Here is a 23,301-nt window from a genome sequence, read left to right as displayed (position 1 = left end):
TACTCTCTCACATTCTTTTTCCATTTCACCACATACTTGTGTGTGTACCAGACAGCACTTTAAAGACTTGAAAAGCTGTTGTCATTAATTTCATCTGGAAATAGACAAAGCCAAAAACAAACAGTTCCATACTATTAAGGCCTCCCACAATGGGAAATCTTACAGGGCTGAAAGGGTAGCACATTGTTACCGAGCTCAGCTGAAATAAGAACTCAGCTGAAGGATGCTTTATACTTGAGGACAAAGCCATATTTGTAGACTAATACAGAATGAGAATGGTGTGAGAAAATTTCTGAGATGCGTACTGCATAAGAAAGGGATTAAAAAAGAAAAAAAAATTAAAATTAAAGCCACTTCTTTATTTTGCCTTCCTTGACTATATAGGAGAATACTCTTTTCCCTTCATCTTTCTCTCTTTACCATCTGGGTTAAAAGTAAAGAATTCTTCACTCAATGCATTATGTAGTCTCTTTGCATTATGACAGCTGTCATCCATTTAGATTAACCCTTTTGGAGGTGGATATCAAACACTATTTAAAAATTTGTGATAATAAATCATGAAGTCCTCTCTTCTATCAGCAATAGCAATCAGCAGTAATTATATACAAGCTCTCATCCAACCTTTTTGCACTTTGGAGCAACTGATGTGGATGAACTCAAGGAAAAATGGAATAATTTCTAAAACATATGTAATTTTAAAGAGAAATAAATACCTCAGCATAGGGAATAAGAGAGAGAATACATATGTTACTCATCTTCCAGGTGTGATTTGGTCAAAACCAACTTTAATAAAATAATATTTCTACCCATATATCTGACCCTGTAGCAATCCAGTGTTGAGATGCAAGCTGCTTTCCTCTCAGCCTGGTTGTGGCAGAGACCTGGGATGACAGAAATGTTCTGAGTGGACTTGACAATAGCCCTGGTCCTCATAGCATCCCCTTGGATCTGCTGGGTTGCCCACTGCCTGCCCCTCTCGTGGAGTTCACTTGGGGCAGAAGGAAGAGAGGATATGCCTCTTGCGGGGAGACCCTACATGTGGAATGATCAAACCTGGAAGATATCGAGTCTCATCCTTGAACCACCTTCTCCTTTCCTCCTTAAAGCTTTCTAATTCTGGGACACCTTGGCACCAGATGGACAAGCCCATCTGTCAACATTTCTAGAAATTAGTCAGAAGATGAAAAAGTGACTTTAACTCCAAGTCCTGTTTTTTACTCACACAGAAGGCAGAAATTCAGCAGGGACTAAGCCCAAATTCCTAGTCATGATATTTTTTACCAGTAATATCAATTATTTACATATTGCACATACACTATTCACATACTACTTTTCTTTAAATTTGTTAACAGGCATAATACTTCCATTAAGTGAAATGTTAATGCTCTCGTGAATCTTGAATATCTTGTTTTGTACTTTCTGCATTTTCTAGCTTTGTTTGGACTGTGTTTTTAGCTGTCTAAAAATAAAATTATCTTTAATTTTGGTTTGGGGTTTTTTATTTATTTAATGGAAGGTAAGTAGCTTAGGAAGGGCCTGGCCTCATGATCATGTGCCTGACAACATCTGGGGAGAATTATCAGCAGTAATGTTCCTGTAGACAAGATAGTCTAAGAGAATGAGCATGGTGGGTTTTCTAGGGAAAAGCAAAGAAATAGGATTCTGAAACAAAAGGGAGAAGCTGGATACTTGGAGGAGAGTTAGTAAAAAATCAACTGAATGGAAATTAGCTGAAAGCACCCAGGAATAAGCAAGAAGGAGCAGGGTTGATGTACCCAAACAAACTGTTATTTCTTCCTACTCAGGCAGATACATACCTGACAAAAAAGGTATCTCTAGACAGAGACATTTCTCAGTGCTTTTCATCTCAGTTTGCTTCTCTGCAAAACCCAGAGTGACCAGGAGAAATCCTACAGTGTCTTAACAGACCAAGGAAGTAAAAGGCTATAGATGTGTGAGATCAAATTCAAGTCTTTAGCCCATGCCTCAAACTCCTGTAGATTACTGACAGGCAGTCACTGGCACACAGCAAAGGTGCAGACCAGTCTGACCTCTATATGATTTGCACTGTGCAATTCTTACCTTTATTGAAAAAAAGTAAAAGGAATTTATCTCATATTACACAGATAATGCTTATCTCACTGGAGTTCTGCCCAACTGGCTACTGTACTCATACTTCTGTCTTGCTAGGTCAGCCTCACATAGTATCAACAAGGGAAAATTCACTCAGGCCACTGGAACTGATTTATACCCACAAGAATGTGGATTTTGACTTTGTTTTCCCCTTTATGCTACTTGCCCTTTACAGTAATTTTTAAAGGTTTTTTCCTGTAATGTTCCAGGGCTTCATGTGCCTGATACTGCAAAGGCAGATACAACTAACTTCAAAGGCCAGTCCCACTGCAGTCGTGGCTTGCATGGAACGGTTTTGGCCTGCTGAGCTCATGAAAGCAAAGTTTCATCTGTTTTTGTGGATTGGGCTCTTGACCTGCCATAAAAATAAATGCTATCTTCTCCCGTTATTAAATGGTAGGCTGTTTCTTGTTACTACTCTGGTATACTCGTTTCTTCCATATGCCTGTCATTAAAAATAATAAATTGAGTTCCCTTATCTCATGGAGATATCTTATTTTGCCCTCCTGTTTTGGTCTCCTGTTCATTTCCACACAGTCTTGCCGACAGCCTCACACAGTTTAGATTAAAACAAAATGCAGCAGCATTTTCCCTTCTGACAGCAGAGACATGGGCAGTTCACGCCTTCATCTGATGTTGCACTTAACCAACAGCACTCTCTGAGTGCACAAGGAAAGCAAGACAAAAAATCCTAGACAGTATAAGAGGAAATTAATTTGTGTGCAAAGACTGTATTCCCACTACACTTCAAAACTGTTGAATCATTAATTGACTGTTTATCATGCTGCCATTTTGTGTTAGTCTTTGTGAATTAATTCTGTGTGTATTTTTCCTGTGCCATGAAACTGCAAGTCTATTTGCACCCTGCAATAGCTGAGCAGGACCTTGAGTATTTTAGAGATCGAACACTTTACTTTTAACATTGTTACTGATGAGTAATCAATTTTCACTAATATATTCAGCACAGACACTTCATTGACACACTGCTGATACTTAATAACAGTCACTGTCCTCCAGACTACATTCTTCATGCTTCCCAGTGATTGCACCTCAAAACACAGAGTAATTTTTCTGCCTAGCTCTTCAGCAGGTCATTGCATCAAAATCAGCAAACCTCCTTCTATGTGTAAACTAACTACAGTAATTTTGTTTAGTGAAGTATGAGAATTCACAGGTTTTGTGGCTCTAGAGATGCACTTTGTCCTATCCCTCTCCAAGCACCTAAGACACCCCACTGATTTTACACTCTTAACACCCATTGCAAATGGTACTCACAAAATTTTTTCTGGATAAGAAATCATCCAAAGGACCTTTCTGTCTTGAGGATTTGTCCTTTTTTATCCTTTTGTTATGGTTAGCTTTATTTATTAGTCCTAAATTATGCTTCTGTTGAAAAAGGTAATTTTTTAAGCCCTTAGTTTCCCTCTATTAGAAAAAGCTCTTTATGTTACATCTCAGGCAACTTTTTTTATCAAAGCAGCATCAAAATATGAAAAGTAAAGTCTCTCAAGACATACTACTGATCACTGTGGTCATCTTTTTCTTTCATTCTAGCCACCACAATGTTATTTTCTTGTCAGGAATTACATGGTGAGTGAAGTTCTGCTAGCATAACGCATGAAGATGTGCTGAGAAGTTGTGCTGATGAACATGATGTGAATTCATTAGACGTGTGTGTCTCCTGAGATACTCTCCAGGATTATGTCTCAACCATACCACAACTACTTAGGCTCTTTGAAAAAAAAAGAACAACTAATGGACCAAACCAGATGATGCTGCTCAGTGGTTTTCCCTTACAATCAGCTAAAAATTGGCCAGACAGCAAAACTAATGTTTGTTCACTACTTTCATTTTCACTGCTTTCACATTATTTTCCTGCTCACAGCTCTACTTGTGTATGTTTTCAGAGTGTTTCATACACGACCCCTAAGTTCAGTCCCACTACAATCCAGTATAAGCACTGTTCCTATTAATTGTAATCCTGCTGCCATTAACTGTAATATGCATAGGAGCTGGCCAAGTCACAACTACATGGAGAGTCACTTGGAAAAAGTATAAATTAACTTTATCAGCGGTTTTAGCTCTGTCTATATTGAATTCATCTGCTGAGCATCTCTTTACATTCCCTCCATGGCATTTCCATGCATTGTTCCAATCTCTCCCCAGTGTTCAGCTCGAAGGACAATGGGAGAAAGTAGTTCCACATTTCCATCTATCTGTACACAAACGGGCTCAGCCTGTGCATTCTTTCTTTTCTTATTTTTACCCCCCTAAAAGAGCTCCCAGGGCAGAAAAGGAATGCTGGATCAGGCCTGTCCATAGTTGTGTGTTCCCCAGCATCCCACAGAGGGATGTTGTTGCTATTATTTTAATAGCAGATCTCTGCTGTTGTTTCTATTTTAATGGCAAATTTTAAAGCTTCCGCTGACATTGGTACAGACTCTGAAGCTCAGCTAGAGAATCAGAGGTGGTGAGCAGATGGTGATACAAAGGAGGAATGCTGTATCTATAAATATTCTGATTAAATTCATATCCAGTGTTCCACACAAGAGCCAAGCAACTATACTGAACTCTTAATATGGGGTTTTAGTTAGTTTTATGTGGTAAATGGGTTCTTAATCTGGGTTCCCTAACAGGCAAAGCTTTACTCAGAGTGTGTAACTATGTCAAACCACTGAAAAAAATTATGAAAGGTTAATTGTGTATTAATTATAATTTTAAAATGTTACCATTTACCAAATAAGGGGTAACATTTTATTCTGAGTTGTTAGGGCTTCTAAGAGAGCCCAAGAAAGGGGGCAGTAGCTGAGGCACAGCAATGAAATGCTCCTGGATAGTTTGCCATAATCAGAATTAAAGTAATATTTCAGTACATAAGTTGAATATGCAGCAACTTAAATCTCCTCCTGGAAAAAGGAAGTGCAACATCCTTTAAACGGAGGTGCCAAACACTGCAAGTCACCCTATGGCCATCTGTGTGAATCTGCGGTCTCTAAACCAACAGTTTTGAAATTTAATGTTCTGTTTATACCTTCAAGTAGTAATTTGTCAGCTAATGGTGATATACTGACATTTGTTAGCTACCTCCTTATATGTATTTTGGGAAAGGAGAGGAAATGTTGTTTAAAAGACCTATGTCAGGAACAAAGGAGCACAGAGAATCAGCATCTCTTAACAGCATTTGCATAAACTTTATGCAGTTGGGATTGTTTCCTGAAGTGGCACTCAGATCTGAAAGTTGAAAAATGAAGCTATACAAATGACAAAAAATGTATGAAAGTGTGGAAAATTATTTTGTCATAATCTTTTCATAAGCACATAAAGTAACTCTAGCCTACAGCATTTATTTTGAACATCGAGTTGTAAAAGAAGCAGACAGATTGCCTGTATACATAACAAACATTTTACCTGTATTTCTTAGGAATTTAGGCTCACAGAAGGCCATCAGCTGGGAAATTTTCCTTTTCCCCTTAATATTCTCACCTACTGGTCCAAACTGACTCACTGGTCAGGTTCTAACAATTTTTACACAGGGGTAGCAGTGTCAAATGAATTACAATACTACACATTTTGTGAAAATCAAAAACAAATTAGCACCTTCACTGATGAGGCTCTCTTGACTACTTGCTCTAGGTGCTGAGCCCAGGAGAACATCCTCAGACAAGAGCCAGATGGAGAAAATGTTCACTTGTACCTGGGATGCTGTGAGATGTTCAGGAAAATGTATGGGGAGCTGAAAATGTTGGTAAACAACAGAATACAGTCATTGGGGAAGGGGCAGGAAGAACTAACATTTCTGGTGACATCAGAACATGATGCAAATCATTTGCCCAGCAAGAGGCTTGTTTCTTTCACAGAGACACCCTTTAGAATCTTCAAAAGTTTGCGGCCCAGGGAAAGAGCAAAACTAGGCTTTTGGGGAGGAAAATGTGTATGAAATCTTCCTGATGTGGTGATATGTGCTGGTTCATATTTCATTTTACAAGATCTAAATAATGCCATCTTGCTCTGCAAACAACTTTCAGTAAAATAGCTGCACCAGAGTGCAAGAAGACAGAACGAGAAATAAAGATTGCCTCTCTTCTACATAACTTTCCTGCAACTGAAGTCCAAAAACTGAGTAATAACGAAACACCTTTCCCCAAATTTTACCACAGGTTGTTAGCCAGAAAAAAAGAAAGAAAGTAAGATAATTTCTCACCTAACAACTCAGTGCTCTATCATTCTTCATGTTGGGTCTAGCAGCTGTTTGTGCAGCGACTTTACCAAGCTCTGTAAGATGACAGCAGCTTTGCAGTCTGTCTCAGCCACCTCTGGCACAAGGTAAAGGTAGCCTGTTATGTCTAGGCTACATTTTTCAATTATGCTCATGCATGACATTACCATACTTTAAAACCTGATATACCTCTGAAGGCATGTAAATAATTTAAGCAAACTTTTTTTCCCCCCCACCGTGCATTTTCAAATGCAGTTTAGGCTCTTAGGTTCAAGTAAATGCCTGAATTGCATCTGATGTATTTTGCAGCTCCCAGGGACTTCAGTGAGACTATTTTTCTGAATAAGGCCATATAAGGGGTCACAATTTAATTTTGTTCAACAATCAGTCTTCCACTGACACTATACAAGGTGGTTTAATAAATACTGCAATTTCTGAATGGATTTACCTAAAATTCCGACATCAGAACTGCTAAATGTGCACAACAAGATCATGCATGAGGGAAATAAAATCAAAGTCCCACTGGAGTTCCATGGCAAGCAACAAAAGGACTTGACAGTTTCACATTGAAATGAAAATATAGGATGAAAATAAAGAACCTGATTCCTCACCTCACAACTGAAATAATTTCAATATGTACCATTTTAATAGATATTTCTGCTTAAAACTATATACTTACAAGGTGAAATATTACATTCCTCTCTGAAGAGACTGTTCCTTACTAAAGTTACACATCACATCTAGCACGTCTATAATTGAAGTATTAAAGAAATATACTTTACTCCATAGTCTCTATTGCTTATTTTGTGGCACAGACAAAACTCTGTGCAGTTTCCATTTCCCCTACAATTAGGCGCTGCTCCTACGAATACATAAATGTGAGCTCACCTTTCCTGCTGGGAGGGATTTGGATGGGAGACCCACTGCAATAAAGGACATGAATACACTTTGGCAGGACCAGGGCCTCAGATAGCAAGGAGGAAACAGGCTAACAGAAACCACCTTTGCAAACATAAGAAAGGGAAAGACCCCATGAACAGAAATTAAAGTTTTAAACACTTTTAAGTGCATAGACAGAGAGAGTATTTAAAAGGAGGAGAAACTGGAGGACATCAGAACTGATCTTTTTTATAAAATCCAAGGAGAGAGTGTTCCTTTAAGGATTTATGGCATGGCACAGCCCAGGGCTTGCTTCATTTGGCATTGACTAAACTAATGTTTTCTTTTGCCAAGAGATTCAGTGACTGAAAGGACAGCTTTTTCTTCCTCACAGCTGTTTGCTCGCACATTATCAAATATTTTCCCTCCAGCTTTTGCTCTTGCCTTGCTCACGGGATGTAAATGATGCAGGAATTTCAGCTGCTCTGCTTCAGTTTAGCAGAGTGATAATCTTAGGCAATCTGTCTTTCATTAAAAGAGTTTTTTGCACTTCTGTTTAACACTGTGAATTTTTTTAATTGCCCCTTAAAAGAAGATTTCACGTCCACTTTTGCCTGGAGGGAAACCTGTGCTGCCACAAATATATCTGCTGGAAAAAGGGGAATGCTCTTGTTGAGTGATTCTCATAGAAGACAGAAGGCAGTTCTGCCTTCAAGTCCTGAACATTACCTACTTGCTGCAAACTTAATTGGACAAATCTATACATAAAACAATGTTTCTTCCATTAAAAAGCAAGGGGTTTTTTTGCTGCTCTATACAAAAACATGCTTGAAAATTCCATTGTAAAATGAATGTAGCATTTCACTAGCAAATGCATAAAACCTCTCTTGCAAAGCACAATTCTCTTATTTTTAGCCATAAAATGTAACACTAGTATCTAACGCTTGTTGCCATAAAAAAAAACCTAAGTGCAAAATGGGAATGGAGAAGAATGGTATTTCTAAAATACCTAAGATATGTTAAATGTTTAAATACAGTGTCCTAATGTCCCTAGAAAGAGATTATACTACATCCTTATACAAAAACTGTACCAAAAATAAGGAATTATATCTATAAAATAATAAATTATATATAATATATACATGTACATATTATAGATCTCTCTGGAGAGAGAGAGACTTGAACATGATGTGGAGAAAGTATATAGCAATTAAAATGGGATTCAAACTGTCCAATATTACACAGTCTCTTTTTTCTGTGCTGGTAAGAGTAGCAGGAATGTCTTCACTGAAAAAAAAAAATCTTCAGTTCTTAAAAAAATCATAGAACAAAAGCAAAAAGAGGGAGAACTACATTCACTAAAAATGGGAAATATCAAATTGTAAGTCACTGTCACTCTTATGCTTTTGTTTAAATTTTGTTTAAATTCAGAAAATGGATGAGCTAGAATTCTCAGTTGCTTGCTGAATTTGGCCCCAAATAAGCATCTAAAGACTCTTCTGAAGAAAAACAAACAAACAAACAAATATTTTATAATAACTTTTGAAAGTTATGTCCTCATAAAAAAAACAACCTTTTTTATCTGTGTCAGGGTAGTCAAAATGTAATTGAAGAAAAGGAAAATGTTAGATCTCCAGTTTGGCAAATCCCTTTTTCAAGGAACTCAATCACTGACTTATTCTTGTTCTTTCCTTATTAAATCAGGATGTATTTTGAGCCAATAATTTGAACTGGGAATCCTGATATGTTTAATTGCTCTACAAACTCTGCAAACTAGGCCTCCAGCTTCAGATTCCTCTGCCCTCACAAATGAGGAATTACTGCTTTCTATTCCCTTGTTTGTTGTTAAGATATGTAAGAGTAAAGGGGGCTTTTCTTAGACAAATATATCTTAGACAGAGAAGAAACATAGTTCATAGTTCAGGAATTTCTGGGTTTTTTTTTTTTCCACAAAATGTCCCTTTATAAATGGATATCTCGCCTGTAATTCATTGTGCACTGAAAAAAACCCAAAAACCTCATGACCTCTGTTCTATTTCACCAAACTCTACTTTTATTATTTCTCCATTCTTCATTTAGGGTTTCCTCTGTACTGAGATTTGATTTCCTACTCAAATATCATTGACCGTCCTTTCAAATTTATTATTAAATTATATCAAACTCAGACCACAAGTAAAATAATGACAAAGCCTGGTTGAAGTCCCCTTACGACACAGATATCAGGGAAGAGTTAGGAGCGTTTGACCTGCTGTGCTCAAAGAGGCAATTCTGGCACATGCGACGAAGATCACATCTTAGTGTGCACATGGGAAAAAATTCAGCCAACCACAGCGTAAAGTGTTGGTGTGAATTCTTCTCATGAAAGGAGGGTGACTGACCAGCAACACCTTCAAAATACTGCTCTTTGTACAGCTGCAGTGTCTTGAGGCCCTGGATGGGAATTGATGCTCTGCTGTGCCGTTAAATGTGAGCAAAGGCCAGCCCTGGGCTGTCCCCAGGAGTCACCAGTCAAAGTACGTGCAACGAGCCAAGTGCTAACAATGAATCACCTCCTGCTTTAGGAACAGAGCAGGACAAACACCTTGACTTGCGGGAGGAAAGTCACGACTCAGGTCAAAAATAATGCAACTGTGAATGTGGAAAAAAAGAAAAAAAAAAAGGAAGCAGAAATGGGGCGGGGGGGGTGGGGTGGAGAGAAGACTGAAAAAGAAATGTTTATTTTTGAGGAAAAAAATGCAAAATAAATATTACACACTTCATTAGATGACCATAATAATAAGCTTTTCCTTCCCATTTGTCTGCACGGCAAACATCATTGCAAATGGTACAGCAAAGAGCAACTGTCTGAGACATAATTATTCATATTTTAATTTATGACTGTCAAGCATCCTTATGAATACTCAGTAATTCTTTGAATATTCACAAATAAAATTATTGAGGGTCAGTTCACAAACACATTCTCATTCAACTGCAAGTAATTGCAACAGGAAACGTTTGCTATTTCATAATTCTTCATTTAAGTTCAGGGGTCCTAGCCAGAATGGCATTTCAAAAAACTTCTGTTGCTGTGCAGAAAAGCTGGTCCCTCTTCCTTCTAGCCATGCCCCCAGGAAAACACACAAATAAACAATATAACAAGCACAAATTTTGAGTAGAGGGAGAAGACTAAATTATCTGAAGTACTCGATTATTATAAATTGAGTTTAGTTATGACCTTAAGAATCAGAAATGTACTAAGTGTAAATTAATTAGCAATTAGAAATTGCCTCTAGGTATACCTATGGAATAAATAACTACACTCACTGCATGTCTAACATAGTCTCCATGGCACATAAAAAACCTCTGTATACTGATAATTTAAATATTAATACTGTAAAGCACTGAAATATATGAATTTTATATTCAATGAATATCCAAAATGTTCAGCCAATGCAACTGCACAATAAAATAGACTGAACTCCATGCCTAACATCTACTTATTATAAAAATACCAAAGACATGGATGAAGTAGCCAAAGTTGCAAACAGAATTTTAAATATTACTCTAAAAAAATCCTGTGGAGCTGACTATAAGAGAAAATATTTCCTTTAGAAGAGTATTTTTAATTTTTCCTGAAATTCCTAATTTTTTGCTTCAAACCATGGCTGAACAAAGACCATAGGAAGAAATCCTGCTCTTTTTCATGGAAACTTCTACTTAATTTAGAGGTCTTCCCTTTCCTCTCTCTTACATATCTAAAGTACACCAAATTGTTACATTTACTCATAAAATGTCCTGAGTTGTCTTCAGAAACCATTTCAAATAGTATATTTCATGTATAGGAACCATGCTATTCATTATTCTGGAAAAAAAAAATGAAAACAACACAGGAAGGTACCCAGATGCAGGGACAAAGTCTGAAAATAGTTTTTAATTTCTTCGCATGCTGAGAGCAGCTGGTGGGTAGGAAATGAAGCCCTGAACTGCTCCCTTTCCCACCTCATTCTCCTCTTCCTTCCCAATAGTGATCCCTCTCTTTGGTTTTCTATCAGTTTTCTGGTTTTTTACTCCTTTGCCACTGTTAACTCATCTCTTCCTGATTTCGCCATCATTTCACTCCCAGGAGGATAATGTACACCCATGACTCAACACGAACACAACGGTGACTCACTTCATTCCCTGGTGCATTGCATCCCTTGTCCCTGCCAAGTGAGCCCCTCAGAAGGATTCAGGACACCCAGTCCTCATCCAGCCAAGCTACAGCACTATTATTCTTGATTTGCTATTTTTCTATCGTTTCTCAGCCCAGGGACAAGTCAGCACCTACAGAAGCCCGTGGACATTCCAGTCCTGCAGGTGTCTGAGAGCACAACCAGGAGCAGGGCATCTGGCACTGCAACAGAACAGAAGCAAAAAATGCCCTAGACATTTTCCATCCCCCTTTAAGGCTGAACTGCTTTTCTGTGGAAGGCTGTAACCATACCGGATTACTTTCTTATGTGCCCTCTATGTACTCAATCCAACCTCTTTTCCTTTTTTTCTAAATCAATTATTCCAGCATTACCCTGGATAAATGATGCTCAGCACCTTAATGTAACTTGAGCAAACAGTCTTGAAATGCTCCTAATAACCAGCCAATTCACTATTGAATCTTTCATTCTGAGAAGCAGACTGAGGTGGCTTTTTTTATTTTTGTCCTGAAGCTGCATTATACAGCTATATTTTCACAAAAGCTATTAATTATTGTCCATTGCTGTAACAGCACACTGCTAGGCACTTCCACAGCTGCCCTCCCTTTCCCCAGCTCAGGCCCAATTTCCTGAGTGATGGAGTAAACAGAATTGCACTGTACAGAATAATCCAAGGAGTCTCTAATGAGGCAGTGTGGGCTTTCTGCCGCTCCGGCAGCATTGCAGGACCTACGTAACAGCACTGTGATGTTACAGTTTATGTGGTAACACTCCAAGCCTTGGAGTGAATAATGTGACTGCCTTGCCACTAGGCACATGGAGACTTTGCTAGGCTTGTTTGATGGTAAATTAAGACTTTTTTTTTATTTGCTCCAAAGCGCTTGGCACAGGAAACCCCTAAATCCTAGGATAATAAATCTTCTATTTATCTTTTAAATTCCAGAGCAAAATAAAAACCATTAAGCACCCACAGCCATGGGCTGGATTCTGTATTTTCGTAGCTTGCTACAATCTTCTGGCATAAAAAGATTAAGCTTTATAAAGCAAAAAAATAACTCCACAGTGTAAAAATAATGGCCTCGTTGCCTTGTATGGAGCACTGTATTATTGTATTACACAACTAAATGGCAGGAGCACTTAGAAATTGCAAAGACAGGCACAATCCAGAAACCTGCAGCAGATCCAACCTGATTGTTTTCATGCTATCAAGTATTTGCACTAAATCTGAAGAGCAAATATGATCCAGCTATAGCATAAAATGATGACCCAGGTATTAACCTCACTGTCATGACTATTTAACTCCTATAGAATGACATGGTATTGAAGCAGAAGAAAAAGGAATCTCACAAAATTACTCCAATCCCAACAGCTGCACTGAGGAGGAGCCTAATTTTTGGCTATCACAGCCTGTTTAGGGTGTCTCAGAGCAGAAATCAAGGGAGAGGTTAAGATCTCCATGGCAATTATACATTCTTAACACTGCTGAAAATAAGGTCACAGAAGTTGCGCCCTTGAAAATCAGCACCATATAATCCTTTGAAGTGCAGATATTTGGCATGACAAAGAATCAGGCCCTCCTTTAGCAGTGCTTCCACACAGCCTTCACGCTAGGATACATCAACTAAAGATTTAGTATTGCCAGTCCCAATTCTTGCATGGTATTTAATTACAAGTTTAGGCAGCAGCAGAGTCCAGCACAACCTGAAGGCTGAAGTTTGCTTTTAAAAAAGCCAGTGGGAATGTTTCCACTAAGTCTGAGAGAGTATAAGGGAATACTCAACAGGTCTTCTTCCACTATTTTTTCACCCTGGTGAGAAAGGCTGCTTAAAGCACAGTTAAAATTCATTTGCATTTTTTCTGTGCAAAGCGCAAAGCTGAAAGAGGATGCTGACAGGGCAGAACCGGGATAATTTCTTCATCAAAGAAAGTGATTCTTGTAGAAGTCACTAAATGTGCTTACAATAACATCTATGAACATTTAATATTTGACCTTTCAATAGGATCCTTAGAGCAGGATTGAGGAAAGTCCTATGTGGCGATTAGGTGAAAGATTAAAAAATCTATCTGTGAATCTCCATCTATTCCCAAGCTTTCTTCTTCCTCACTAAACTCAGACTTACAGAACTGATCTACAGGCATTTCAGGGGTAAACCAGGAAGAACCTATTTTTAAAGCCTCCCTAACCTACACATCATATGCACCATACATTTCTAAATGTTATTACAAGCTCTCATATTTTCTCTGCATAGGCATCCACACTGATGCTGGTATCATAAGAAAGCAGCATTTCTGATATCTTACTTAGGGATATTGCTATTACTAGTGCAGCTTCTTAAGAAGTCTATGATACACAGTTCTTCACTCTTATTAAAACAGTCTTCAGTTTTCTCCTTGGTTTTAGGTGAGATTTCTGACCAGGGAGTTCTCTATTTCCCGAAGCTCCTAAAAGTTGAAGCTCGGGTTTGTTAATTCATTGGTCATGGAAAAATGTCAGTGTTAACCAAGAGTGCATCCAGCCCCTGAGTGAAATCAAAGAACTGTAAGTCACTCATAACTATTCTGTGTGCCCTGGCCCACTGATTTTAAAACAATTTTTGCTGTGGCTGCATTCATGTAAATGTGCTGATAATTAATATGATTTGTGTCAGCTTTTAACCAGTTGGTTAAGTACTCTTTAGAAACTCTAAATTGGTTCTTTCAAAGATGGTTTGCAATAATTTCTTCCCAAGCTCCTTTCCAAGAGCTACACATGTGGACATAGTTGGAAATGTCCATTTAACAATACTGGAAGATTTCTTTCCCAAAAAGCAAAAGCCTCGAGAAGAATGAACAGGTGCAGTGGCAATGAAGTGAAGCCATCCACTATGACAGGGACTGAGTTCTATCATGCAAGAGTTTAGCTGAACTTCTTTTTTAATTTTATATATATTATTAACTAAGAAAATCCAGCTTAGAAGAAATGAAAACTTCACTAAATACTGCAGAATTTGCCAAAGAGCTTTTACTTTTAGAAAAAGAAAAAATAGGGAGCAGTTTTGAGCGTCCAAATGCTTGGTTTGAGTATTATATAAATAAAAATGCTTTATTCTTTATTTGCTAATTAGTTCAGTGATCTATTTTAAAACTACTTTTTAATTAATCAAAATAAAGAGGCTTGGGATCTATTTATAAAATGGTTATACAACTTAAAAACATTAGGTAATTTGATGATACAAAAATAAATACTTAAAGACTGGCCAAACCCTAAGTTTTCCTGATTCTCCATAAAATAAAAATTGTTTAAAAAGCTTTTACTAAGCTAAATCTGAGTGAATCCTCACCATCTTCACTTTTTTTCCCTGCTGACTCCCAAAATGAAAATCCTCCTCAGACTTCCTCCGTTGCTGTGAATCAGTGTGTGCTGGCCCAAGCCACTCGCTAGGTGAATCCTCCCCTCTGACAGCTGCGAGGCTGCATTTACAAACACGCAGCAAACAGTGGACAGCCCACTGTCACAAGGGTCTGACTCAGACTAACCTTTCACCATCTTCACAATACTCTCAGATCAATAGCTCAATGAAGCAAAGGGTATATGAAAATATTATTGTAAATATTATTGCAACGAGTGCTTTTATCACTTCTGGGATTGATTTACTGATTCATTGTTTTCTGACCTTGAAGAATATGCAATTAAAAGATGCCCCCAGGATGCAAATTGCTACTAGAATTTCAGTTGGCACACATTTCTTCTCAGTTTCAAAAATTCTCAATGTGCTTTCAAAGATATTTCAATTTAATTTTACCATACCACTATGTTATCTCTCCCTAGCACTTCTCACTAGAGCACACCACAGCTTTTAACACAGGAAATGCAATGGGATTGTATTTTGAGACAGCAAATGTTTTGCAGGTGTAAAGGTTACAAATATAACCTATTTTCAACAACATTGGAAATAAGCAACAGAAAACTACACCTTTGGGGTTTTTTTTCCCTCTGAAAAAAATTGTCTTAGCATTGCTGCATGGTACTCTTTATCTGAAGAAACTGTAGTTCGAATGAAAAGCTATAGAAGCAAAATCTTTCAATGTGCTGTTATGCAGAGCTGCTCTGGACAGGATTAGGTACTGGAGAACTGGGAAGACCCCACTTGCCGGCATTTTCCCTACACCCAGGTGCCCACCGCTGCTCTTCCCAAAGGAGCCACTCAGCTCCCAGGCTGGCAGACACTGTCCACATGTGTTTATACCCACGATGCCTTTTCTGACAGGATTTAAACAGAAGATTCAATCCCATTACTGCCAAGTAATTGCACTATTTAAGAGGATGTCAGAGAACTAAGAGCACAAAATCCTGAACTCCATCAACAGGCACTAGCACTCAGCCTCTCTGGGAAATTCTGTCAATCTCTGAAATGTTTCAGGTTTAGAAAATTTAAGTTGCTTTCACTGAATTTGATTTTATGTCACCAGTGCAAACTAGAGATCTCAATATGTACACTTGGGGTGATTTAAATCACACCTGAACAGATTATACTAATTTTACAAAAAAGACAATGTAAATGCCATCTGATCCTGTCTCATTATAGTCAGGACTTTTTTCAATACTCTCAGACTGGTTTTAGTGTATTATTTAAACTATTGTAACCTCATTACTAGATCAGAAGGCAGGAAAAAGAAACGTTGGAAAAAAAAAAGAAAATTTGGTCTTTGAAGATCTAAGACTGCAAGCAAAGATTCGTTCAGGAATCTAACGGATTACAAAAAGAACGGTGATCTGTGTGACTAGAAGTGACTCAAATGGCACCGACTGTGTTGTAAAACAATGTAAACGCTCTTTCCTGAGTGCAGTGCTCTTGGAAGGCATCTTTCAGCTTTTCCATCTGAGAAAAGCATCAGTTTTCCTTAAAGACAGATACGGATAAAGCAGGACACTTCTGCCTGAGGAGAGGCTAGCTGGGCTGATATTTGATATAAGTGCTCAGTCCCAAATGGGAGGAGGGAGAAGTGATTGATGGTTCGCAAGGAGTTACTTGACTTTTGCTTGTAACAGAAGCTTTTTGGATTCTCCCAAAGTTCTTGTCGAAGACAAGAAACATCTTTTGAAACAGCAGCTTTCACCTTTACCAGCAGATGGAATAAACCTATGCAAAAAATGCTGCAGCTTTAAAACACATATTTAAAAAAGGAAGAAATTGCTTGAGGCACTGCCCATTTCCCAACGCTCTACTGTTCTTTAAGGTTTGCCGCTATTATTCTATTACCTACCCTCTTAATACAGTGTGAGTAATTCACCTCTCTGCAGGAGGAGTTTCACAAACCCAGCAGCAGGAATTACCCAATTCCGTAAGGCACATATTACCACAGGAACAAATCCTTCTCGCTCTCTGTCTCCTCAGGGTCCAAGGTCAGAGGTGTATGAACTTGACTAAGACAACCCCTTCCCGAGCCCCCACAGGGCTCGGCTCTCCTGGCTCTCATCTGGACAACTCCATCTGCCTCCTGCAATTGTCTCCTCTGGGAAAGACGAGAGTATTAGCTCTGCTGCTGGGGTATGGGGGAACAGAGGTATGAGGACGGGAAGATTTTCGCATTTCCTTCTATCGTGTATACAAGGGAGCAACGGATCTGAGCTCGGTATCCCGTCTTAAAGAGGTGAACTGATGATCCAACAGGTGGAATTAATTCAGACAATCCCAGTCACACACAAATTCATTAGAAAGACTTCTCATCAATTATACCCAGTCCCAAGGCAAAGGCAAAGCTGACACTCTCTTGTCTAATATCTCGTTGTCACAGAGCATTGCTCGTCTACGAGCCTCAAGGAATATGCAAAGGACGATGTACACCAATGTTCTCTACCTTGGGAAAGAGACGTGAAAAATTGCTCTGCCAGCTCTTGAAATCCTAGCTCCATCCACCGAGCACTCAAACAAAAGCTGAAGTGAGAAACCGAATTAAGTCACTCTCTCTTCCCGGGTTTAACAGCCACTGCTCGAAGAACGGACTTCATCAATATAAGCATTCAGAAGCAACGGTATTAAAAAAAAAAATAAAATTAAATTAAATTAGGAAGTAGAAGGCTCAATCGCATTTTCTCCTGCTCTTAAAATCTCTTTACCTCTCCGGAGGGTGGCCGGGCCAGGAGGCTCCCGCACCCCCGCCGGCGGAGGGGGTTTGCCCGTGGGCAAGGAGGAGCGGGAGCCCCGCGGCGGAGCGGGGTTGGGATGGACATCGATGCAACCACCCGGGAGACACAGGAGAGCAACACACCGCGCTAAAAGAGCTGAAGGTTTTACTCTTGTCAGCCACTGAAGGCTTTGTCAAACTCCTGGATCTTGATCTTAAAGATAAGCACATGTAATAAACACATTGTGGGTCTTAAAATGTGTGCCGTGTTTTTTCTCTCTTTGCAGAGCCTCACAGTACTTCACCAGTGTCGATTCAGATAAACACAAGGAACGAATAATTAAACTCTCAAAAATGCCCTGCTTTCTGTTGTTTAATTTGTTGTTTGGGGATTGTTTGTTTGTTTTCTGGTGGTTTGGGGGTTTTTTAACCGGTAGGTGCACTTTTAATATATGCAACCAAAAACCGATGGGATGGACGTGTGATACAAAGACTGCACTAACAAGTAAAATTCGTTTACAAAATGGCTTGTGTGTTTCTTCGCGAGGAAAAGGACGGTCCCAAAGCCGGAAAAGTCTATCTATTTAGCCGCCGCACCGTTTTGTTCTGCCTCTGAAGCGCCTGTGCTCGTCTCGCCGTGAAGGGACCCTGACCGCCTGAAGGAGCAGCCGTATTTTTGTGAAGGCAAACGCGCCCACGGAAACACGTTCCCACCCACACTCTCCAAAAAAAAAATGTTTCAAAGTCTTAAACTTTCGCCAAGGAAAGGAGTGCGCTCGGCTCTGCCTCGGTCTGTCCCTGCTCCCTTGGGGTGGCGAAGGGACGGGCCGACGAGTGCCGCCGCCGTAAACGACGGTAAACAATATATTCATCAAGGGAGGCAACGCCTGGGGCCCCCGTGACCTTTCCGCTGCTCAGGTTAAATCTATAAATACCCAGAAGACATCCGAGCCCATTGTTTTGCTGCCCTCTGAAACCGAACCTGCCAAGGGGACGGAGGGGCGTCCCGCCACCCTCCTCCTCCTCCTCCTTTGGCCTGTCGGCGGCGAGAACTGAGTGCCGGGGGAGGATGCGGGAGCGCGGCCGTGGGAGGCGGCGGAGCAGCGGGGGAGGCTTCCCGGAGCCCCTGGGCGAGCTCTGCCTTCCCCGGCCCGGCCGCGGCCCCACGCGTGGCGCGCCCGAGTGCACGGGGTGGGAAAGAGAAGGTGAGAGCCGGTGTAATCCCGAATTCCTTTTCACAACTTCGTGGTTGAACCTGCACATGATTAAAATCCAGGTTTATCCCCCTTTTAAATGAGTCTTGTAAAAAAAGCACATTCACTCTGGCGACAAATTCATAAATAGCTCGGATGCTCGGGAGATGTTTCTTACAAACCTGGGGGATTCACCCGCTTGTTTTTCTCACCTTTGCCCACGCCACAGCCCGACCCGGCACCTCCCAGCCTGCCACCTCGCTTCTCCCAGGACGATGCGGCCCCGGAGGGAGGGCAGGTCTCTCGGGGAGACTCGGTCTCGCCAATATCGTCACCGAAGAGTTTGGGCACGGCTGTAAGATGGCACGTAAGGGGTCAGGGATTCCGCCAAAACGGAGAAACAAGTAGCGCTGCCTCCCAGGCACTCCCAAAGGCTGCGGTTTGTACACGTCCAGCACAGATCCGCACCGACGCGGGGACTGAAGCGGGGCCGCTTCTCCGCCTTCTCCCCTCACCCTTGCCGGAGGACGTGTGCGTGCTTGGGAGAGAAATCCTCATACCCGCCTGCACGCAAAAGATCTGGGCAAAGTATAGCGAAGCCTTACTCTACTCGTGGCCCCGTTTAGCTCCTCGCACCGAATAGTTTTCAGACCCTCCCGCGCTGAAATGGAGACAATTTAGGCGAAACGATTGATAAATGGGGCTAGACCGATTTCGCTCATCCCATGAAAATCAGGACATAATTTCCCAGCGCGTACTGCACGACTTGCGGCCTCTCCGCAAGCACCCCCGTAGCAACAATACCGCCAGCAGAAGGAGCAGCCCGTCGCTACTCGGGGGCAGCGGCTTTGAGTGTTGAACCTTTGGGACGCTATAAAAATTCCCTTTTCTAATTTTTTTCTATATCACTGGAGATTTGGCAAGTTTAAAATACGTTAGGTGTAAAGTTTGTTCTTAATTAGGTCTTGTAAAGATGGAATTTGGTGGTCATTATAGAGCCGCTAATCAATTTTCACCCAGCAGCAAAAGTACACCGCGGAGGAATTAGGTTTAATGAAGTGACTGTGCAAATTACAGACGCAGACTTTATTTCAAGTCTATCAACCTCCTAAAAATGATTTCTCAAACTGTTCTTGATTTCCTTTGCTTTATGAAAAACATCACGTTTACTTTCTGAGGTTTCAGGCATTAGCAGCCATTCTCTCCCGCTCTCCAATCTGGCGCATGGAGAATTTTCCAATTTTCCAATTCGAATTCACGGAGAAATAGGGAAATTAAACTTTTAGACCGTATAAACAGATATCCCATTGCGGCTAAAAATTTATGGAAAACTGTTCTAAAAAAAAAAAAATGTCCAAAAAAAAGGATACTGATGCACAGACAAGCTCCATTATTAGAAAGTGGATTTTTGTCTATGATCGTGTATTTATTCTTTTGAACAGGGAAGCCTCTGAAACCGTAGGCTATTTTTTGACTGGTTGATCGCTGCTGTCCCCTCTCCTTTATGCCCTTCCCTCCGCTGAGAGAGACGACACTGGCAGCAGATTTTACCTACTTCTCCTTAGGATCCGCACCGGGAAAGGCTGCTGGCTGTTAACAGCAAATTGAAATGAGGTTCCTTGAGGGCGAAGAGGGGCGAGGTCTTCACGGTCTTTAGCTCCCTTCAAAAACACTTCAATTTTTTTTAACAGCAAATATTTTTGATACCTCGATCTAAAATTCTTTCTCTTTTCCCCCCTCCTTTTGTTTTTGTTTTGTTTTGTTGGTTTGGGTTTTTTACTCTTACTTTTGGTCAGCTTATGCTAATTCATAGCTTAGGGAACGTCACGCAAAATAAATAAAAACGAAATTTAGAAGGTGTTCCAAGTGCAGCGGAATGGACTTGGCAGGAGTGGGGGATATTTCTGCCCTTTTTCTTAGGGGCTGCGCAAAGAAATCGTTTGACCTTTTTGCCCCATCCGAATACTACAAGCAAAGCGAAATCACCTAAAATTCGCTTTCTCCCCATGCAATAACTGTGAAAGCGGGGCCGCTCCCTCCATCTCTTGTCAAGGTCCTGGGGAACGGGGTGTGGGGACGGCGAGAAGGGCGCGGGGACAGCTCGGGGAGCAAGGCCCAGCGCGTTTTCACCCTCGGGATCGTCGCGGATCCGCGGCTGCGTTTGCGGAGCCGTCGTTTTAGGCCGGAGAGGAACGGCCAGGGGGACAAGAGGAGACCGAGGGTTTGGCTTGAGCCAAATGAGAGCTGCGAGCTACCGGATCCTTTTTAAATAAAAATAAACAAACGAGAGTTTAAAGTTAAAAGTACGGACACCAAGAGGGAAGTGTTGTGTTCCCTCTCCCCTAACCCCGTCCCGCCGGCCTTGGGGCCGCGGACCCGGCGCTGCTCCGCACTCCGCAGCTCGCAGGAGGAGCCAGGCTCGGGAGCGGGGCTGGACTCCTCACAGTGCCCCTTACCCGCTGAGGTCCTTTTCCCTGCCGGGAGCGTTTTCCCTCCGGAGAGGGTAGGTCCCCCTCCGCATCCCCCCGCGCTTCCGCCGCGGCTTGTACGCTCCGTCCTGGGAGCGGAGCGAGGCCGCGCCGGCCGGAACCCAGCGGCTCCGGTCCCGGGAGAAGGATACCGAGCTGCGGGAGTACAGAGCGGGTCTCCATTGCTCCGAAGAGCCGGCGACCCCCGCCCCGGAGCAGCGCTGATCCTGGATGCCCACATCCTCCTCCTACACCGAAACCTCCGCTTAGGGCGGCACTGTCTCCGCGGGGAGTACACGGGGGGCGGCCGGTGACTCGGAAAAGAGGAGAGGGGTGCAAGTCGCACCGCACTCCTTTGCCCCAGACCCACCCGGCAACTCCATGGCCGGGGCTCGGGAAACTGGGGCAAAACGAGATGCGTGTCCCCAGACACCCGGGAAGGACTATCGCGATCGACAGGCACGGAGGGAGTGGAAGGAGAGAGGGTTAAAAAGAAAGCAGAGAGGACACGCCGTCCCTCGCGGGAGATCATGGAGCTATGTGGAGGGGAAAGAGACACAGCGAGTAAGAGAAAGTCCCCGTAAACTGAAAGGAAAAAAACAAACAAACAACAGAAAACAACCCCACAAAAACAACAGAAAATGAAAATGAAAAAAAGGGGGAAAAAAAGAAAAAAAAAAAGGGGGGGAAAGGGGGAAAAAAAGAAATTCCGCAAAATTCCCGCTTCGTTTTTTCAGTACTCCCCCCAGTCTCGGATGTTTTCCGGGACGCGCTGACCGGCGGGCAGCTCCCGACAGGACTCAGGGCGAGAAGCTGGGAGGGAGCGGGGCAGGAGGGGGGTCCCGAAGAGAAAGGAGTCGCACTAACCAGGGTTGAGGTCCAGGCACTGAGTCGGGTCTTCATTGTCCCCCAGCTGGCCATTGGGGCTGAGGCTTTCCATGGACAAATCCAGCCCCTTGTCCTCCCAGTCTCGCAGTTTCCTCTTTTTATTTGTCCCGATCAAGGCTTCTACCGAGAAAGCGTGCGCTCGGGAGCTGAGGGCCACCGCCGATCTTCGCCTCTCACTCATCTTATCCCCCAGCCCAGACCCTTGGGCAGAGGAGCGACCAGTGGCTGGGAGCACACAGCTCGGGGACCAGAGGCAGAGCCTCTTGCCTCTTTCTCCCCCCCCCACCCCTCCCCAGCTGCACCCCCAGAAGAACCAGCCCTCAGTCTCCTGAAGGCACTACATGAGGCTGCAGATACTCCGCAGGCAGAGCCAGGAGGGTGTGCTCAGACCAGGTCCCAGCACTTGCTCAGAGGGGCTGCAGGCTGGATTTCTTTTTTTTTTTTTTTTTTTTTTCTTCTCTCCTTTCCTTCTGTCTCTCTCTGATTGATCCAAACTTCTGGTATTTTTTTTTTTCTCCAAGAGTTAGGCAGGCTGCGTGCGCCTGTCAGAAAAAAAAAAAAAAAAAAAAAAAAAAAAAGGGGAAAAATGTCCCCGGCCAATAGGAGGGAGAGCTTGAGAGAGACCCAAAAGCTGCGACCCAATGGGGAGGGGAGGGAGACTCGGGCTTGAGGGAGAGGAATTTTGGCCATCTGAGTCCTGGAACACCGGCCGGGAGAATTAACTGTTTGAAGAACGGGGAGCCAGTAGGAAACCCATAACTCTAAACACAGAGAGGTAACAACTCCCGCACTTCTCTCCGCCACACCCAGGTTTCCCAAATGCTGCTGCTGGTTAATCCCCACGCAAAGTACCCGAGAGGTGCTTTATCACCCAGCGGTGCCGGATGACGGGGTGTTTTTAAAACTTCATTTATGCCATGTATTACTTGCCCTTGCCGGCGGAATCGGTGTTTGGCAGAAGCAGAAGCAACGTCTCGAGGGGGTTGAAATTTCACTTCAAAACGATGCGTGTCCGTGGAGCGGCAGGGCTGAGCGGGCGGCGTGGGCTGGCAGGGAGACCCAGACACACCCGGGCATGGGCAGCGCCTTCTCTTAGGGAAGGGATTTTTATCTATATAAAAATAATTATTTTCCCTTTCCCGCTTCTTTTTGTCACTCTTGCTACAGCGAAAACAAAGCCGCTAGGTACATATGCCGGCTGCTTGCCTGGATAATATTCAGCATTTTATTTCTGCTCTCTTGTTCACTCT

At 42.0% G+C, this 23,301-nt stretch overlaps 1 protein-coding gene across 1 annotated transcript in view; it reads right to left on the bottom strand.

Annotated features, from left to right (window-relative positions):
- Positions 1-22,559, bottom strand: part of TBX15 (T-box transcription factor 15) — a 90,578-nt gene extending 68,019 nt beyond the window's left edge. The window contains exon 1 of the mRNA XM_068181888.1: positions 22,031-22,559. Within this exon, the coding sequence (XP_068037989.1) occupies positions 22,031-22,232 (202 nt within the window). The 5' untranslated portion in view covers positions 22,233-22,559. The remainder of the gene's footprint in view (positions 1-22,030) is intronic.
- Positions 22,560-23,301: the final 742 nt, after the last annotated feature.

This window comes from Anomalospiza imberbis, chromosome 2 (assembly GCF_031753505.1).
Source record: "Anomalospiza imberbis isolate Cuckoo-Finch-1a 21T00152 chromosome 2, ASM3175350v1, whole genome shotgun sequence".
In the NCBI taxonomy this organism is placed as follows: Eukaryota; Metazoa; Chordata; class Aves; order Passeriformes; family Viduidae; genus Anomalospiza; species Anomalospiza imberbis.
Note: the sequence above shows the minus strand (reverse complement) of the source record. Positions and strands in the feature narration are given on the sequence as shown.